Source organism: Mirounga angustirostris, unplaced genomic scaffold, assembly GCF_029215605.1.
Source record: "Mirounga angustirostris isolate CCGP_5_RB_7025 unplaced genomic scaffold, mMirAng1.0.hap1 SCAF_8, whole genome shotgun sequence".
NCBI lineage: Eukaryota > Metazoa > Chordata > Mammalia > Carnivora > Phocidae > Mirounga > Mirounga angustirostris.
Window position 1 is genome coordinate 37,807,945 of NW_026991716.1, and position 15,708 is coordinate 37,823,652.

General features: G+C 55.3%; 1 protein-coding gene across 6 annotated transcripts in view; it reads left to right on the forward strand.

Moving 5' to 3' along the window:
- The window catches only part of FOXP4 (forkhead box P4), a 50,339-nt gene that overhangs the window by 12,575 nt on the left and 22,056 nt on the right, over nucleotides 1-15,708 (forward strand). For all 6 annotated transcript variants that reach the window (XM_045866873.3, XM_045866871.3, XM_064597587.1 and 3 more), the window contains exon 2: nucleotides 6,071-6,296. In XM_045866873.3, the coding sequence (XP_045722829.1) occupies nucleotides 6,087-6,296 (210 nt within the window). In that variant the 5' untranslated portion in view covers nucleotides 6,071-6,086. The remainder of the gene's footprint in view (nucleotides 1-6,070; nucleotides 6,297-15,708) is intronic.

Genomic DNA, 15,708 nt, shown 5'->3' on the forward strand with positions numbered 1-15,708 from the left:
GGGCCCTTGCCTATGCTGTTTCCCCTGCATTCAGTGTATACTTCACCTGGCCAACACCTACTCACCTTTCATTTCTGAGCATAAATGCCATTTCCAAGAAAAGAAGGCCTTCCCTGCACTCCCCTCCCCCGCCGCCCCTGTTTAAGTTAGAGTCCCCTGTTTTTTCCCTGTACTCACATTTGATGGAACCTACTTTATGTGAGCTTATCTATATATTTGTGTCCTTATTGATCATCTGCCTCCCCTCATGGGAACCATGAGCTCCAGCAGAGCAGGGCCTGTGCCCTGTTCTGCTCAGGTCTGCATACACAGAGCCTGGCACACTGTAGATGCTTAAGTATCTGGGGAACCAGTGAATGGATGAAGGGTCATTGCTAGTGCTGTATGCTCTTGGCCATCCACTGGAGGAGAGAGAAGAATGACTTCGTTCATGGCCAAAACTCTACTAGTGGCTAAATTTTCAAAAAGACAAATGCCAGATTTACCCAGTAAAAAGGGGTAGGGGCGAATAGGATCCCCATTATTACAAATTACCCTCAAAGCATCTAGGGCACTGCTGCACTGTTTGTTCAAGATTTGGGAACCTGCAGAGGGCAGGGACCAGATTCCAGTGTCCTGCAAGATAGATTCTCAGAGTTTGTCTTTTTTTTTTTTTCCTTTTTTCTTTTTTTCCTCTCTCTCTCTCTTTTTTTTTTTTAAAGTAAGCTCTATGCCCATCGTGGGGCTTGAACTCACCACCCCGAGATCACAAGTTGCATGCTCTACCAACCAAGCCAGTCAGGCACCGCCCCCCACCTCCCTGTCAGTGTTTGTCTTAATCAGGCACTAAATCCATGTTGAATGAATAAATGGCCTTGGAGATGGATTGTCTCATTTTGCCCACCAGGCAGTTCGTAAAGTCAGTGGCCATCACTAGGGAGACCCTGTGGTCTTGGACGAGCAGCACCAACATCACTTGGGAACTTTTTAGAAATAAGGATTCTCAGGGGGCACTCCAGACCTATTGAATTAGAAACTCTGGGCCTGGGGCCCAGGAGTCTGTGTTCTGACAAGCCCTCCAAGGGCATTCTGATGCATTCAAGTTTGAGATCGTCTGGCTTAAGGTTTTGGCCCATTTCGTTCTTCCTTCCTACTACCCCGTGATATATTTTAAGAAGCTTCATCTGTCTTTTATTGTAGTCGGCTTCCTGATCTTTCTTGGAAGTCGACAGGGGTATACACTGTAAATAGATGGCTACATCTAGTCTAGTTTCCCCCATTATACAGAGGAGAAAAGGGGGTAATGAACTTGGTTGGCCCAAGTCCCCCAGCAAGGTGGTGATAGACCGGGGGCCACATGCCAGGTTTCCCGACTTCCAGGCTCAGGCTCTCAGCTCTCTCCCCGACTAGATTGTGGGTTTGTGGAGGGCTGGAACCTGTGACTACTTGTTTCAACCCAAACCACCACCATTGCCGCGGGTACGGGTTACCTGTGGCCACGCCCCCACGGCCTTGCTCTGGTTAGAGCTGGGGGTGCAGCACTGTCCAGCTGCGGCACGTGCACGTGTGCGCTGGGGGCTCCCCCGCCCCTTCCCCCCTCCCTCGCGGGTAAACTCCGGGCATCCATCAGTCTGTTAATTGCACTAATTAGAGATCGCGGAGGTGTTAATTGGAAAACCCTGGTATTGTGCCTGTTTGGGGAAGAAAACGTCAATAAAAATTAATTGATGAGTTGGCAGGGCGGGCGGCGCGGGTTCACGGCGAGGCGCAGGGTGTCGTGGCAAATGTTACGGCTCAGATTAAGCGATTGTTAATTAAAAAGCTACGGTAATTAATACTCCCTGCACCATATGTGCCCGCGGAAAAGGCACAGAGGTTTCTCCGCGTGTGAGGCTCCCGGCCCCTCTTCCTCTCACCCAAAACACCCTAGCCCTTGGGTTCTCCTTTTAGCCCCAAGGTGGGTAGAACCCGTCACTTCCGGCCTGGGAGGGGACCAAGCAGACCAGGAAAGTTACAAGGAGGCGTCCCCTGTGGCATGCCCGCCAGGGTTCTTCGAAGGGCCAGGAGCCTCAGGGGAAGTGGGTGCCCCCAGCGGCCCGCAGCCTCCCCCAGAGCGGAAGAGGAGGCTGCGGCTTTGACCCAGCTTCCTTCCTTTCTTCTGAAGGCGTCTGCGGGAGCTTCGGGGCCTAGCCCAAGGCTCTGAGGTGCCCTGGCTCCCGGCCAGGGGTTCCCTGAGAGATGGGAGACTGGGGACCTGCCTAAAGGCGGGACTAGAGCCCCGGAGAGAAATCCTAGACCACCTAAAACAATTCGGCCCCAGTCACTTGCCCCTGTCCCCAACACGTGGTAGAAGAGGGGTCAGGGAAGGCTGGGGTGGGTGTGGGATGAGGGCCTCAATTTTAGCGAATCCTAGAAAGACCTAATTGCCCCCTCCTGACGTGCTGTATGAAGGAAGACCAACCAGGTGACTTGGGCAAGGGGCAGTGACTTGCCCAAGGTCACACAGCTGGCACTTGAAACCAGATGGTCTCCTTCCCCGAGCTCTCCTCTTCTGCAGGAGTGGGGGTGGGGGCAGGAGTGAAGGGAGGAGGGGTCTCTTGGAGGGTGCCCCCCCACCCCAGTCCCAGAGGAGGCAGCTCAGGTCCACATTAGGTGGAGCCCTTTGGGCAAGGGACCACAGCCGTGACTCAGATGGGCCCTTGGTGGCTCCCACCGGCCACTAGAATGCTGTGGCTTCATGTGCACATGCTGGGACTAGGGAGTTTTACTCCTGGAGCTTTCCAACTCAGAAAAGACCCCCAGGACCACCTCTCCATGTAGAAATGGGGAAACTGAGGCCCCAAGGAGGAAGGCAGAGGATTCACAGCTGGTTGTGGCTGAGCTCAGGCTTCTGCCTTCTCCTAGCCAGGGTCCAGGTTCTCAGGGCACTGCTAGCAAGGCCTGCCTCCAGCACTCCACCCCGGGGCCCAGCTGCCCTGGCCCCCAGAGCCTGAGCACCCACAGGGCAGAGAACACCCCAGTTTCTATCGCAACACCCAGGGGAGAGATGGGCAGGAGGCGTGAGGCTGCTGGTATGCTCATCCTCAGAGGGCAGGTGTCCCAGGGCAGAGAAGGTGAGGGTGTGGAGATGCCTGGAACCACGTGCAGGTTTGGATGCGTGTTGGGGGGCGGGTGGGAGCGAGGAAGGAGGTGAAAGCCCCAGGAGAGGGCAGAGCATGCCACATGGGAATTAATGCCATTCATACACCCTGCGGAAATGACTTTTCAAATGCATATAATCTCAAGCATGCAAATGAGAGGCTTGCTTCACCCTGTTTAATATGAATGATCGGCCCTTGAATAGCTATTATTACACACCACATTGCAGCAATTATGTTGTTCACTGGGTGTCTCTCTGTACCCCCCCCCATAAAAAGACAGAAAAGAAAGGGACACCTCTGTTTGCAGCCTCCTTCCTTTCTTCTCCCTTTTTCCAAACTTGCTGTCTGATCTACAACTTTATGGTGTGTGTGTGAGTGTTGGAAGGGGGGCACCGTCCCTTACCTCAGGGAAGTAACTGCTGGGTTCTTTTTCCTTTCTCCGGTGCACACACACATACCCCTGAGGCTCTGGTCTTTGTCCCCCTGGGGCCCAGGAGTTCTCAGATCTTAGAGAAGCTAGACTTGGAATCAAGACAGGCAGCTGCTCTCCACCCCCAGCAGGGCCAGGGTTGGGGGAGAGGGAGCGGAGTGGGCCCCTGCTGTCTCCCCATCCCCCTTATGTGTAGCTGGGGCCCCAGCCTGAGTGGGGGAAGGTGCTCTGTAGGCTGCTGGCGGGGATCGGGTTGGGTGGCTCAGAGGAGGGGGTTGGGGCCCTGTGCTCTGACGGGTGGAGGATGGCGCCCACCCCATCCATCATTTGGCAGCCACTGGCCCTCGGGCTGACACGGCCATTAAGGCCTGGGCCCAAGTGCTCAATCTCTTCCGAACCATCGCCCCCAACCTCACCCTCGCCCTGGCCCACCTCCTCTCAGAACTCAGGAGTGGGAGCGGCAGCTGGGGGACAAGCCCTTGGAAACACACAGAAACGCACAAACACGGGACACCCTAGCAGCATAGGGTTGCCCAGGGGGCCACACAGATCAAGCCATTAGGACAAAGACACCTGGGGTCACAGAGGGAGAGGGGCACAGGAGCACACGTGACCGGTGGGCTGCCCATGGACCCTTAACACCTCTCTGTCCCCTTTACAAGCCCCCAGGCCCTCACACTCCTCCCAACTCTGCTTCCAGCAGGGACAAAAACAGCAAGTGGCACAGCCAAGGGAGGGAAGAGAGTTCTTCCAGAGTGAAGGGAGAGAATTTCCGGGCAAGAGGGAGATGCTCTTGGGAGCAACCACCTTGGGGAAGGAACTAGGGAAATAATCCAGTCTCTCCCAGCACCTCTCTGATCTGCTCATCAACTGCCTATTGGGAGACCCTGCAGTCCTGGGTCTGCCTAGGCCAAAAGGGGATCAAGAAGGGAAGAACGAACGAACACTGGCTGGCTTCCGTAGGTCCCTCGATCTCTGTGTGATCTGGGCCAAGTCTTGGGCCTCTCGGAGCCTCAGAGTCTTCACCCTTACGAATAGGGCAGGTGGAGAAGGGGTGGATTGGAGCTTACGTGATGCAAGGTGGTTTTACGTGTGCTGTTTTATTTACTCCTCACAGGACTCCAAGAGGCTAAGATTAATTGCTTCTACAGACAAGGAAACTAAAGTTTAGGGAAGGTGGTTGTTTTTTTTTTAAGTTAATTTATTTAAGTAATCTCTGTACCCAACATGAGGCTCATACTCACTACCCAGAGATCAAAGGTCACATGCTCTTCTGACTGAACCAGCTAGGCGCCCTGAAGTTTAGGGAGTTTAAGACACATGTCAAAGATCAGTGGTGGGTACCAACCAGGTCCCTTTTGACTGCAGTCCGTGTTCCTCTCAAGGGGCTCTGGCTTTGGGGATAGCTGGGGACTGGGGACACTCCAGACTTAGAGAGCAGCCCTGTATACACACACCCCACAACTGCACCCCTGCATAGCAGATGTTGGAACCTCCTTGAGTGGTAGAAGGAAGCTCAGGCCTTCTCCTGGCTACCTTTGACCGTTCCAAACATACCCTCTCTTTCTGGGAGTGTTTCCACCACTGGAGAAGCAGCTGGGGGAGGGAGGGAGGGCACAGGATTCAGGCCTTGACTCTTTGCCCTGAACTCTCTGGACCCTCAGTTTTTCCATCTGTAAAATCAGGATGATAATGACTACCTCGCACCATCCTTATGAGAAGGCATCATGGTACTTATAGAAACAGTAAATATTATGGAGTGTCTGCTTTTGGCCAGGTGCTGGGCTGAGGGCTTTAGAATGGCAGGGCAGAGGAGTGGGACCATTGGCTGCCTTCACCGGCAGCTCCAGACCCAGCTGAGGGGCTCCCAGTAGGTGCTGAGCAAAGGGCAACCGCATTTGTGGAACGAATGTGGATTAGAGCCTTTCTGGGTCCTGGGGAAGGAGACCCTATAAGGAGGCCCTGCCCTGGGGGAAGTCTCTATCTATGGGGAACACACACACAGGTCATTACTGGTGGGGGTGGGGCTCAGCAATATGGTTGGTCCCAGTGAATAGCTCCTCTGCGCTTCGATATCCTAGCAGGTTGATAGCCTAGCCGGACCCTAGCTTCCCCAGGGCCCTAGCCTGGAGGGAGAGGCCAACACGGGTTTCCCGCCCCACCCTCCCCAGGGGCAGGGGTGAAGATATCACCTCCTCCCCTTCCCTGCCAAGGTCCCCTGGAAGTCCAGGAAATGTGGGGGAGGACCTGCCCCTTCCCCCGAGCCTAGGGAGAGGATGACATTGGGAGGGGGCCCACAGCCCAAGAGGGGTCCCAGGAGCCGCTTCCAGGAAGTTGAGGAGGAAGAGATACCCTAAGACGGGATTGGGGGGAGCATGGGGGTGTTAAGCGGTGGTGGTGTGTTGTTTGGGGGTTGAGGGGCTTTTTGTTGGTGGGGCGGGGGCTTCGGTGGCTGCCCCGGGGAGGCTGCGTCCAGACTTGAGCCTCAGCCCCTCCCCCATGTCTCTCCTCCCCCCTCCAGGTCCCGCTAGAGCGACATGATGGTGGAATCCGCCTCGGAGACAATCAGGTCGGCTCCCTCTGGTCAGAACGGCGTGGGCAGCATTTCTGGGCAGGCGGATGGCGGCGGCGGCGGGGCCGGGGCAGCGGGCGCTGGTGGCGGCGGCACGGGCAGGGACTCGGCGGCCGGAGCAGACAGCAACGGCGAGATGAGCCCCGCGGAGCTGCTGCACTTCCAGCAGCAACAGGTAGGAGCGGGCGCCCCTCCCCAGCATCCCGGAGGAGGAGAGGAGGAGAGGGGCCGCCGGGCCTCGTCCCACTCTCTTCCTGGCAAGGCGGGTCACTGGCTTCCTGCCAAGCAGCCTCACTTTTAACCCTCTTGAAAAGGTCCAGCCTCCAGGGACGCCCTCTGCGCCCTCCCATTCCAGTGGCCACCTAAGGGGGGCGGGGAGCCGTGCTCCCAGGAGAGACAAGTGGGACCCAGGAGGCCCAGAGGTCGGGGAGCTTGGAACAGCCTCAGAAATGCCCACAAAAGGAGACACCCCGGGCAGTAGGCTTGAGAGTGTGTGTCTGAGGTGGGTGGTGGCCTGGGCTCTCCTCCTGCACACTGGCTAAATTAACAGGGTTGCGACAGGGAGACCACTCTCTAGGGTGCATGTTCTTTGGAGGAAGGGGCTGTGTATACAGGGGTATCTTCACTTTATTTGTATTGTAAAATATTCCCCGCCGCCATCTCTGCCTGGGCCCCTAATCCAAGCTGTGAAGAAATTAAACTTCTAGGCACCAGAGTCCAAAGCAGCTAGGAAAAGGCCAAGAGCAGGAGGTGATGACAGGCCTCCATTTTTAGGGGTCAGACTGGGAATCCCTGTCTGCCTCCTCCTCCTCTTTTCTCCCCTCCATCATTCCACCCTAAGCTGCAGAGTTCAGGAGTTCAAGACCAGCCGCTGAAGTTTGAGAGGCCCCGGGGTGGGGAGCCTGGTTGGGTGATGACAGAGCAGGGGCCCCAGGTTCTGGCCCCACGGCCCCACCCCTGGAAAAAGGGAGAATCACATGCTTGACAAGTTCAGGAGAACCGGCCCAGCCAGCCCTGGCCTTGGGATTCTCCTCCTCTTATTTGACTGCTCCCCACGCTCGCTGGTGGCACTACCCCTTGGGGGCTGTATTGAGAATGCGGAACAGTCAGGTCCTGCATGCATCCCCACGCACGCCCCCACCCCTGCCTCAAATGTGCACAGATGTGTATACCCATCTTGCCCTCATGTTCTCTCCCAGGCTCACCCTGGGGCTCCTCCCCTGATCCATAGCCCCTTATAGGGCCCTTTCCCACCACACCCTGCAGAGCAGGAGGTCAGACTCCGAGCAGCACCGTCCGAAGCCCAGCGCCCTGCCCGGAGTTGGTCAGCCACCACCAACACAGAAACTGAACCAACCCAGGTTAAGTCTCAGCCAGCCCCTTAACCAGCAGTGCAACCTTGGCCAAGTCCTGGAGCCTCCCTGAGCCTTGGTCTCCCCGATTCCTAAAGTATGGGCTTTTTAGGATCAGGTGCAATTTGAGCGTGAAGTCTCTTCACACACCGAATGGCCCATGTGGATGCTGACAGAATCGAGGACTTTAGAAATCACTTCCTCTTACGGACTGTGGAGACCTGTCACCTTTCCCTGGGGAGATAGCCCTTGGGAGTTTGCTGGCATCTCCCAAGCCTTCCCAAAAGGCAGGATCTCTGGGGAGGAGACCCACAGAGTTTGTGACATCTACCGGGGACAGAAGGTCAAAGGGCCAAATTCTACCCTTTATGAAAATAATAACAAGACACACCCCACCAGAAGTCTCCAAGGCCACCCGTTTTTTATAACCACCTCTTCCCTTCCCCCACCTCTGTGCACACCGGGCTAGGAAAGATTGTGAATGTGGTGGGGGATGGGACGGGGTGGGGAGAACTACTGACACTGGAAAGTGTCTTTTAAACAATTCAACTGCAGAGTGAACATAGATATCTGTATAACTGGGAGATGTGTGGGGTGGGGAGAGACAGAACTTTCTGTACTGATCGGGTTTCTTCGCTCTGCATTGCACACAAGCCATGTTTTGCCGTCTATATTCCACATTCTAGTTATTCCTGTTTGTTTTGGGGAATATCCCAAAGGCCTGGAAAATCCTATATCTGTTTCACAAATAAACTGGGGTGGAGATTTGGAGGCAGGCGGAGGGCTGTTTTACCCATTTGGTCTCACTCTAGGCCTGGTGCCTGGAGCCAAGGAAAATATTTGAGATTTAAAAAAGGTCCTGTTGGCTCCAAACTATGAAAGAACCCCGCAAAATTAAAATGATAAGTTTTTCAATTAACAGGAAAGTCTGTGGCCCGTCCTTCCAGCCCCAGTCTATGAGCCAGGCTTTGGGGGAAAACTTCAGGGGTAACATTTTCCAGTACCCTCAACGACAAATGTTCCTTACTATTTGCGGGGTAGGTTAACTGTAGAAAAGAAAGCCTGGCCCGGTGGGTTCCTCCTTCCTCCCCTCAGCCCCAATCAGAAAGTCCTTCGAGGACAAACAAACAAATAACCTTGTCTCAGTTTGGTGCTTTGGGTCTTTCTCATACACGGGTCACTTAATCACCTGGCCAGCCCTGGGAAGTGGGTGTTATTATTCCCATTCTGCAGATGAGGGGTCACTGACTGGGCTTGGTGACCTCAGGTCTCCCGGTTCCTGGACTGGAGCTCCGCACAGCCTTGTTTTGGCCACTACCCTCCCTTGTCACACAGTTCCCTGTGGGAAATGGAGGGAGTGAGGCCTGGAACGTAGTAGGTGCTAAATAAACGCTCACTGGTGAGTGTGGGAGAGCACTCCATTCCCAGCCCTAAAAGCCCTTAGACAAACGAAAGCAGTGGAAAGCAACACTGCCCGCAGGCCCTACGTCACCACTCTAGAGGAGGGAGGTTGGGGGCAGGTGTGCAGGCTGTGCACTGCTCCCATTCCTCCTCCTTGGGCCTCCTTGGGCCTCCAAGCCCCTCTCCCTCTTTCCGTCCGTCTGCTGGTCTCTGTCCCTCCACTCTGGGTAAACAAGCCCTGGAAATGCAGGCTTGGCCTTTGGGAGTAATGAGTTGACAGAGAGGAGGGAGATAAACAGGGCAAGTCAGAAGTCAGACCAGTGACAGGACTTGAGGCTGAAACAAACAGTGCCGAAGAGGGAGGCTGCATCACTTTGGAACAAGAGCAAGCACCCGTTTCCATGCAACAGCAGGCCGGGAGCTTGTTCAAACAGAGGCTGGGGGTGGGGGTGGGGGGTGACATGGCTTGGCAGCCAGGCCCCGTCTGACTAGAGAGAGGGTCCCCAGCTGGCTGCCCCCTCAGCAGCCAAGACCCCCTGCTTCTGGCTCCCTCCTCTCAAGCCCCTGATTGCTGAGCCCCACTGCCTCCACGCTGTCCTTCGGGCTTTCGCCGGGTCTCCAGTCTCTCACCCCTTTACAGGAAAAGAAGGCTCACGGTGCAGTAGGCCTTGGAGCGCGCATTCATTCAGCAAACATGCACTGAATCTTATTTACACCGGGCTCCCCGTAGGCCAGCTGGGGTTGATGATCCCCAGCTGCTATTAAAGAATACCCTGGACCCAGCAGACATGCCGGCTACCCACCCACCCATCCCCTTCCTTCACTGAGCAAAGTCTCCTTCCTCATTGCTCCTTCCTCCCCTGTTTTCCCTCTGATGGGTTTTTTCTTTGAAGGTTGGCCTCGCATTTTATCCTAATCTGATTTCACCTGGATGAAATGTACCCCCCCCCGGGGGGGGGTTCCCTAGGGACTGCGCAGAAACCCTTTGGGCTCTGATGGGGAGCAGTGAGGGCCGGGACGAGTGTGGGAGGTGGCGGGCCTAGAGAGGCCTGGGGGACAGGACTTGGCTGCTCTGGCCCAGGAGAGCCAGTCTTGGGGCCAGAGGGCTGGGCCAGGCCGGATGGGGGCTAGCAGGGCTGCTGGCGGCCACACTGAAAGGCATCCTGGGCCTCCAGAGCCTGCACTTCCATTGTCCTCAGGTTTCGGGGGTGACAGGTCAGGGAGGGTCACAGGAGGGTTGCCTAGCGTCTGGGCACTCCCACCGCAGTTGCTGTGACAACCGGGGCCAAATCCCATCCTGTTCACATCCTGTGAGGACATTCAAAGGGGTTGGGGGGCTCTGCACATTAATGGGCTTTTAACTCACCCCCTCTAAGAGATGGGGGGGATGTCAGGGCATGGAGGAAAAGAAGAATGGAAGACATTTTTGTTTTCCTCCCGTGTCTGGCCCTCCTCTGCCCAAGCTACTTAGGGGGATGGGGTGGGAAGGGGAGGCTTCTGGAGTGAATTAGCACACACACCCCCACCTCACACACACTGTCAACAGTGGTCTTTGGTCCTCAGGTCAGGGGCTCGTTTCTCCTTGGGACTCATGCCCCCAGACTCTACTCTTCCTCTCTGGTCTCACACCTTCTGGACTCCTCCCTTTTCTTTCAGTAGGGTGAGGCCCTCCCCAGGAGGTGCTGGGGACCTGGAGGGGAAGGGGGCCTGAAACCCAGCTGTGCACCCAGGCTCTGAGTCTCCCACCCACGTGGGCCTGCCTGTATCAGTGCGTTGCTGGTTTTCATTTTAATGGTTCTAATTTGAGAATGCGGCGATGTCATTTTTACGAGGTTGGTGTAAAAAAAATTTACAGCCTTTCCAAAAAGCTTTTTTTTTTTTTTTTTTTTTGCAAGGGAAAAAGGTGTAGAATCACTTTGGGGGTTCTATGGTCTCCTCTCCCCCATCCTCCTTGCCCCCCTTTTCTGTGTCATTTCATTTTTTATGTCTCTGCTGGAGGACAGCCTAGCTAGTCGAGAACTTGGATCTCCCCAGGTCAGTACCTTTAGTGGTTGGGGCCACTGACCTCTGATCCTTCTCCCTGGGCCCCTTCCCTCCACTCTCAGGCCTCAGAGGAGTTGCATTTCAAGCAGTGGACGGAGAAGTGTTTCCTGTTTAATTCAAATCAACAAGTCCTTATTAGGCACCTGCTGTTTACTAGCTGTGGGTTAGGCATCTACCCTCAGAGATTAATTATATCACTGCCTGCTTAAAATCCTCCAGCAATTCTTTCTTAAGCAGAGAATGAAATCTAGAATGAAAACCCTTGTCCCTGTGTGATCTGGCTCCTGCTCGCCTCTGGGACTTCCTCCCAGGCTACTCAGCTTAGCCACTCTGGCCTTGGTGGTTCATAATGCTCCAAGCTTAGTCCCACCTCAGGGCCCTTGCACCAGCTCTTTTGTCCACCGTGAATACTGTCCCCTGAAAGAGTTCCCTCCTCACCCTAAATGTCTCCTCAGAGAGGCCTTCCCTGGCCCCACAACTTAAGTAGGCAGCCAGCCGTCCTCCGGGTAACGCTTGGTGTAACGCTAACCACCATCTCTTCTTAGCCTGCTTGTCTTTGTTTTCGGGTCTCGTTCATCCCGTTAGAGCTTGATCCCTGTTAAAGCAAACACTCGGCGTCCCCAGAGGCTAGGATGGTGCAAGTGCCCTGTGGGGCTTCACAAATCCTCGCTGCATTATTGATAAATGAATAGAGAGTCACACTATGGCTGTGGGTAAGGGGGGGGGGCGGGGACAGGTGATGGGCTTTCCTGGGGCTCTTTTCAGCTTTGGGATAGGCTAACCACCACCTCCCCAATTGCCCTCCTGTGCCCCTTCCCCTAAATCTAGCCAGGCCCAGTTGAAATTATCAAGACAATTTCTATCTCAGTTGCCAAAATTAGCTAGATGCAGACAAAAGAAGTTTGGATTTCATTTTGGCTGCCCCTCCCCACAGTCCACATTAAACCAGAATTTGCCAGAAGGTCTTCCATCTTGCCCGGCCGCTCATGGCTCCTCTTCCCTGCACAGAGCCCATGTCAGGCCCAGGGGATTCAGCTTCTGCCTCTGCTACTGTGTGACTTTGGGCGGGTCACTGTCCCTCTCTGTATCATTTCCACATCTATGAAGTGAACTAAAGCTACATTTCACAAACCATTTAGCTTAAGATCCACCCGAAGAGACACATTTTACTTGGAGCCCTAACACACGGTTTCATGAAACAGTGCTTATGCTTACCTAATAACTCTGATGCTTTCTTTTGTGTGTGTTCCTATTTTTTTGACCCACTAAATTGCTATTATTACCCGCCATTAGATCATGACCAGCAATTTAGAAAACACAAGACTAGATGCCCTCCAACACTTCCAGCTCACCAGGTCTTTGGGATTCTGCCGCTCCTTCTCAGAGTTCAGCCCTTTCAAGCTCAAGTCTCTGAGCACCACATCCCCGCCCTTGCGATCCTCAGCCTGCAGAAAGGGCCAGTAAACAGCCCTGCACCTGGCCTCCATCAAGAGGATGCCGGTCCCTCCCCCCTGAATTCTCAGAGACAGAAATGAGGGTGTGGTCTCATCCTGCCAACGACGAGAGACCCTCCTGCTCCAAGACTTGTTTTTCTTTTCATAGCAGCCCCTGTTGCCCTCCAAGCTCTGGCTTCATTCCCCTCCATCCCGCCCTCCCTGGATGCCATCCGTTATAAGCCATTTGTTCCTAATTGTGGAGATCCTGCTAATGACTTCTGAATGGACGACGGGGGGAGGAGAGTTCGCCTTCATTAGCAAAACAGTTCTTGGGCTGGAGGGGGAGGGGAGGGGAGGGGGAGGGGAGGGTTTGATGAGCGTGTCCTGCCAGGTGGCACTGGACAAAACTGGGAGCTGCCAGGGAAGGTGGCAGATTAATAGTAAAGACAAAAGTTGGTGTCCATTCCAGACCTACTGAGTGCCAGGCACTGTGCTAAGTACTCCACGAGCCTCCTATACTCTTCACAACAGCCCTGGGAACCAAGGGCTTCCTCTACTTCGCAGAGGAAGAAGCTGAGGCTCAGAGAGGTACCTTACCCAAGGTCACACAGTATATGGTGGAGCCAGGACTTGGATCCAGATCTCTGACCGGGGTCCATGAACTGAATGGCCTCGTACTGCCTCCTTTGAAGGAAAACTGGACCTTATCCCCCAAACCACAGAGCTGGAGATGAGGTTTTGAGTCCAAGGGGTAGAGAAAGGGGATTTAAGAGGCCTGATGACTCCCAGTTTGCCATTCTGCCCCGAGCCCCCACCCCCATTCCCTCCCTCCTCCTAGGGTTTCCTTGATGGCTTCTCCTTGGTGTGGGATACTAAATGCCTTTTCCCACCCCAGGCTGTATTTGGGTGTCTCTGGCCCTCAGGGAAAGGACATTGAGCTCAGCTTTCTGAAGATTCCTGTCTTGGTCTTGTCTGCCTGCCTGCACCACCCTTACCTGCCCTTCACCCCTAGACAGCCGAAAGCACTCAGGCTCAGGGGAGAGCAGAGTCACAGGCCTCGAGGGACCATGCACAAGCTCCTGAAGGCCCCGCAGGGGGTCAGGGGGGCTGGGCAGTCAGAGGTGTCCACTCCATTTCCTGCCCATGGGACCTGGGGTCTCAGTTTCCTTGTCTAGAAGATGGAGACCATGACACGGGCCCTGCCTCACTCAAGGTGGTGAAGCTTCAACAAGATGTAGCCCTATACAAACACCAGCTCTTGAACTCTGTCCACCTGGCCTGCCTCCCCTATTCAGCGTAGACCAAAGTGCATTGCACAAATGAGTCTGCTGTCTGCTGCTGGCTGGGGAGGGGGCTCACAGATGCATTTGACAACATCTGTGTTTTCAAGGGGGCTGTGACCTGATCAGCATCATCAGAGAAAGTGGGGCTAGCTCTGTCGGGGTGGGGGCCACCATCACCCATGTCTCTCAGCAGTGGGCAGGCTGGTGATGTAATCAGGCCCCAGGGCCAGCAGCTGGCGTAGATGAGGCCTGGTGTGTTGGAGTGGTGGACAGGACTCAGGTGGGGCTTCAGGAAGTCTCCGACCTACTGGATCCCTTGGGTGACCCACCCTGGAGGAGGGCAGCCTGGGCCAGAGGGACCCCCTCGCTCCCAGAGTGCTGTCCCCAGCCATGGGTCTGGATGTGTGGACAATGGTGTGGAGTGGGGAATGGAGCAGCACTGGAGTATGCTGGGACAGGGTCATGTCCAGGCCATCCAGGGAGGGGAGCTTGGACTCCAGGTCCAGGGTCTGCCCATCACCCTTACTCCTGGGCACCCACAGCATGATTTTTCAGTGGTACCCAAACCACTCTAAATTGGGTCAGGGCTGAGCTTTAAGCAAATGACACAAAATGACCTTGGGTTGTCCACTGTCACCTCCCCGTCGCCTCTAAGCACAGGGCCTGTGCATGGTGGGCGGCCGTACATGTGAGTAAGTGAACAAATGAAGGAATGAAGTGCCTGTAGGCCCCTGTGGGCTCCTCCAGCTTCTCCTGCTGCCAGCCTGGGAATAGTTTCAAGGTCTTGAAACTTGAAACTTCTGGACTTGCTGGGCCATTTCACTCCTCTGTGCAGTGCGGGTCGCTGTGCCGGGAACACACTTCAGCCGCCTGGCCCACTGGTCCACCAGAGGACCTCGCCCCTCAGGACTCCGGTCAGGGGCAGCCAGCGCCGCCAACTTCTCTGGGCTCTGCGGCCCGGTGCTCGCCTGCGCTCCGGCTCTGAGGGACCCTGGGGCAGACCGGGGGGGTGTGGGGGTGTGGGGGTGTGTGTGTGTGTGCGTGTGTGTGTGTCTCAGCAGCCAGCACAGCCCCTGGCACACAGCAGGCGCTCAGTAACGGGAAGGAAGAAGTGAGTGGGGGCCGTCCCAGGAGGGTCTGGCCTTGGCTGGGCTCTCTGTCACTTGGCCTGCTGGGGAGGTAAGGCCCAGAGTGGGAGGAGGGCAGGCGGGTGAGTAAAGGATCCGTCACAGATTAAGACTATAAGGCCCGTCATTTGTTCCTGTAAATCTTGTAATTTCGTGCTCCAGGGGACCACAAAGTAAGAAAGTCTGAGGGGAGTGAATCCAGCTCCCCGGGCCCCTCCCCCCAACTTCCCCTGGAAACCCCACCCCTGGGTCACCTGGGCTGGCCAGCTTCTCCAAGCCTTTCTCTTCCCCCCAGTTCTCCCCCTGACCTCTGGCCCCCTACCTCTTTACCCCACACCTCCACCTTTGGAGGACAAGGAGCATATGTCCAACTCATTAGACCCGGAGGGGGTCACTCAAGCACCTAGAGGCAGGGGCTCCTTCCTGATGACCACATGGCCACCTCCCTTCCTTCCCTCACTGCCTCTCCCCCTTGCCATAGCTTCTCAGAGCCTTTTGACACAGAGGTCAGATTTCTACTTTCTGAAGTGAATCTTGGAGAAGAAACCCCAGGCCACTTGTTCAGGGCAAGAAAGAGGGGCTGGGGAAGGCCTAGGATCTGGGGGGCTGGTGAGGGGCACGCTCATGTGAGCTCCAGGTCTTCTGGGGGCCACATGCCCGCAGATACACCAGGGAGTATTTGGAGACCACGCTAAGGGAAGCTAGATGCAAGGCTGGGGGCGGCTCAGCTATTCAATAACAATGAAGAATGGGCTTCGAAGGGCATGTGTACATGCAGTGGGCACTCGTGAGTACTTGCAGGGTGGTGACCATATGAGTGCATCCATGTTGCACTGCACACGGTTTTGCCTTGTTGGTGCTTGTGCTGAGGTCAGAGAACAGAAGTCCACGTGAGGACAAACACGAGTGTGTGTGTGTGTGTGTGTGTGTGTGTGTGTACAGAGG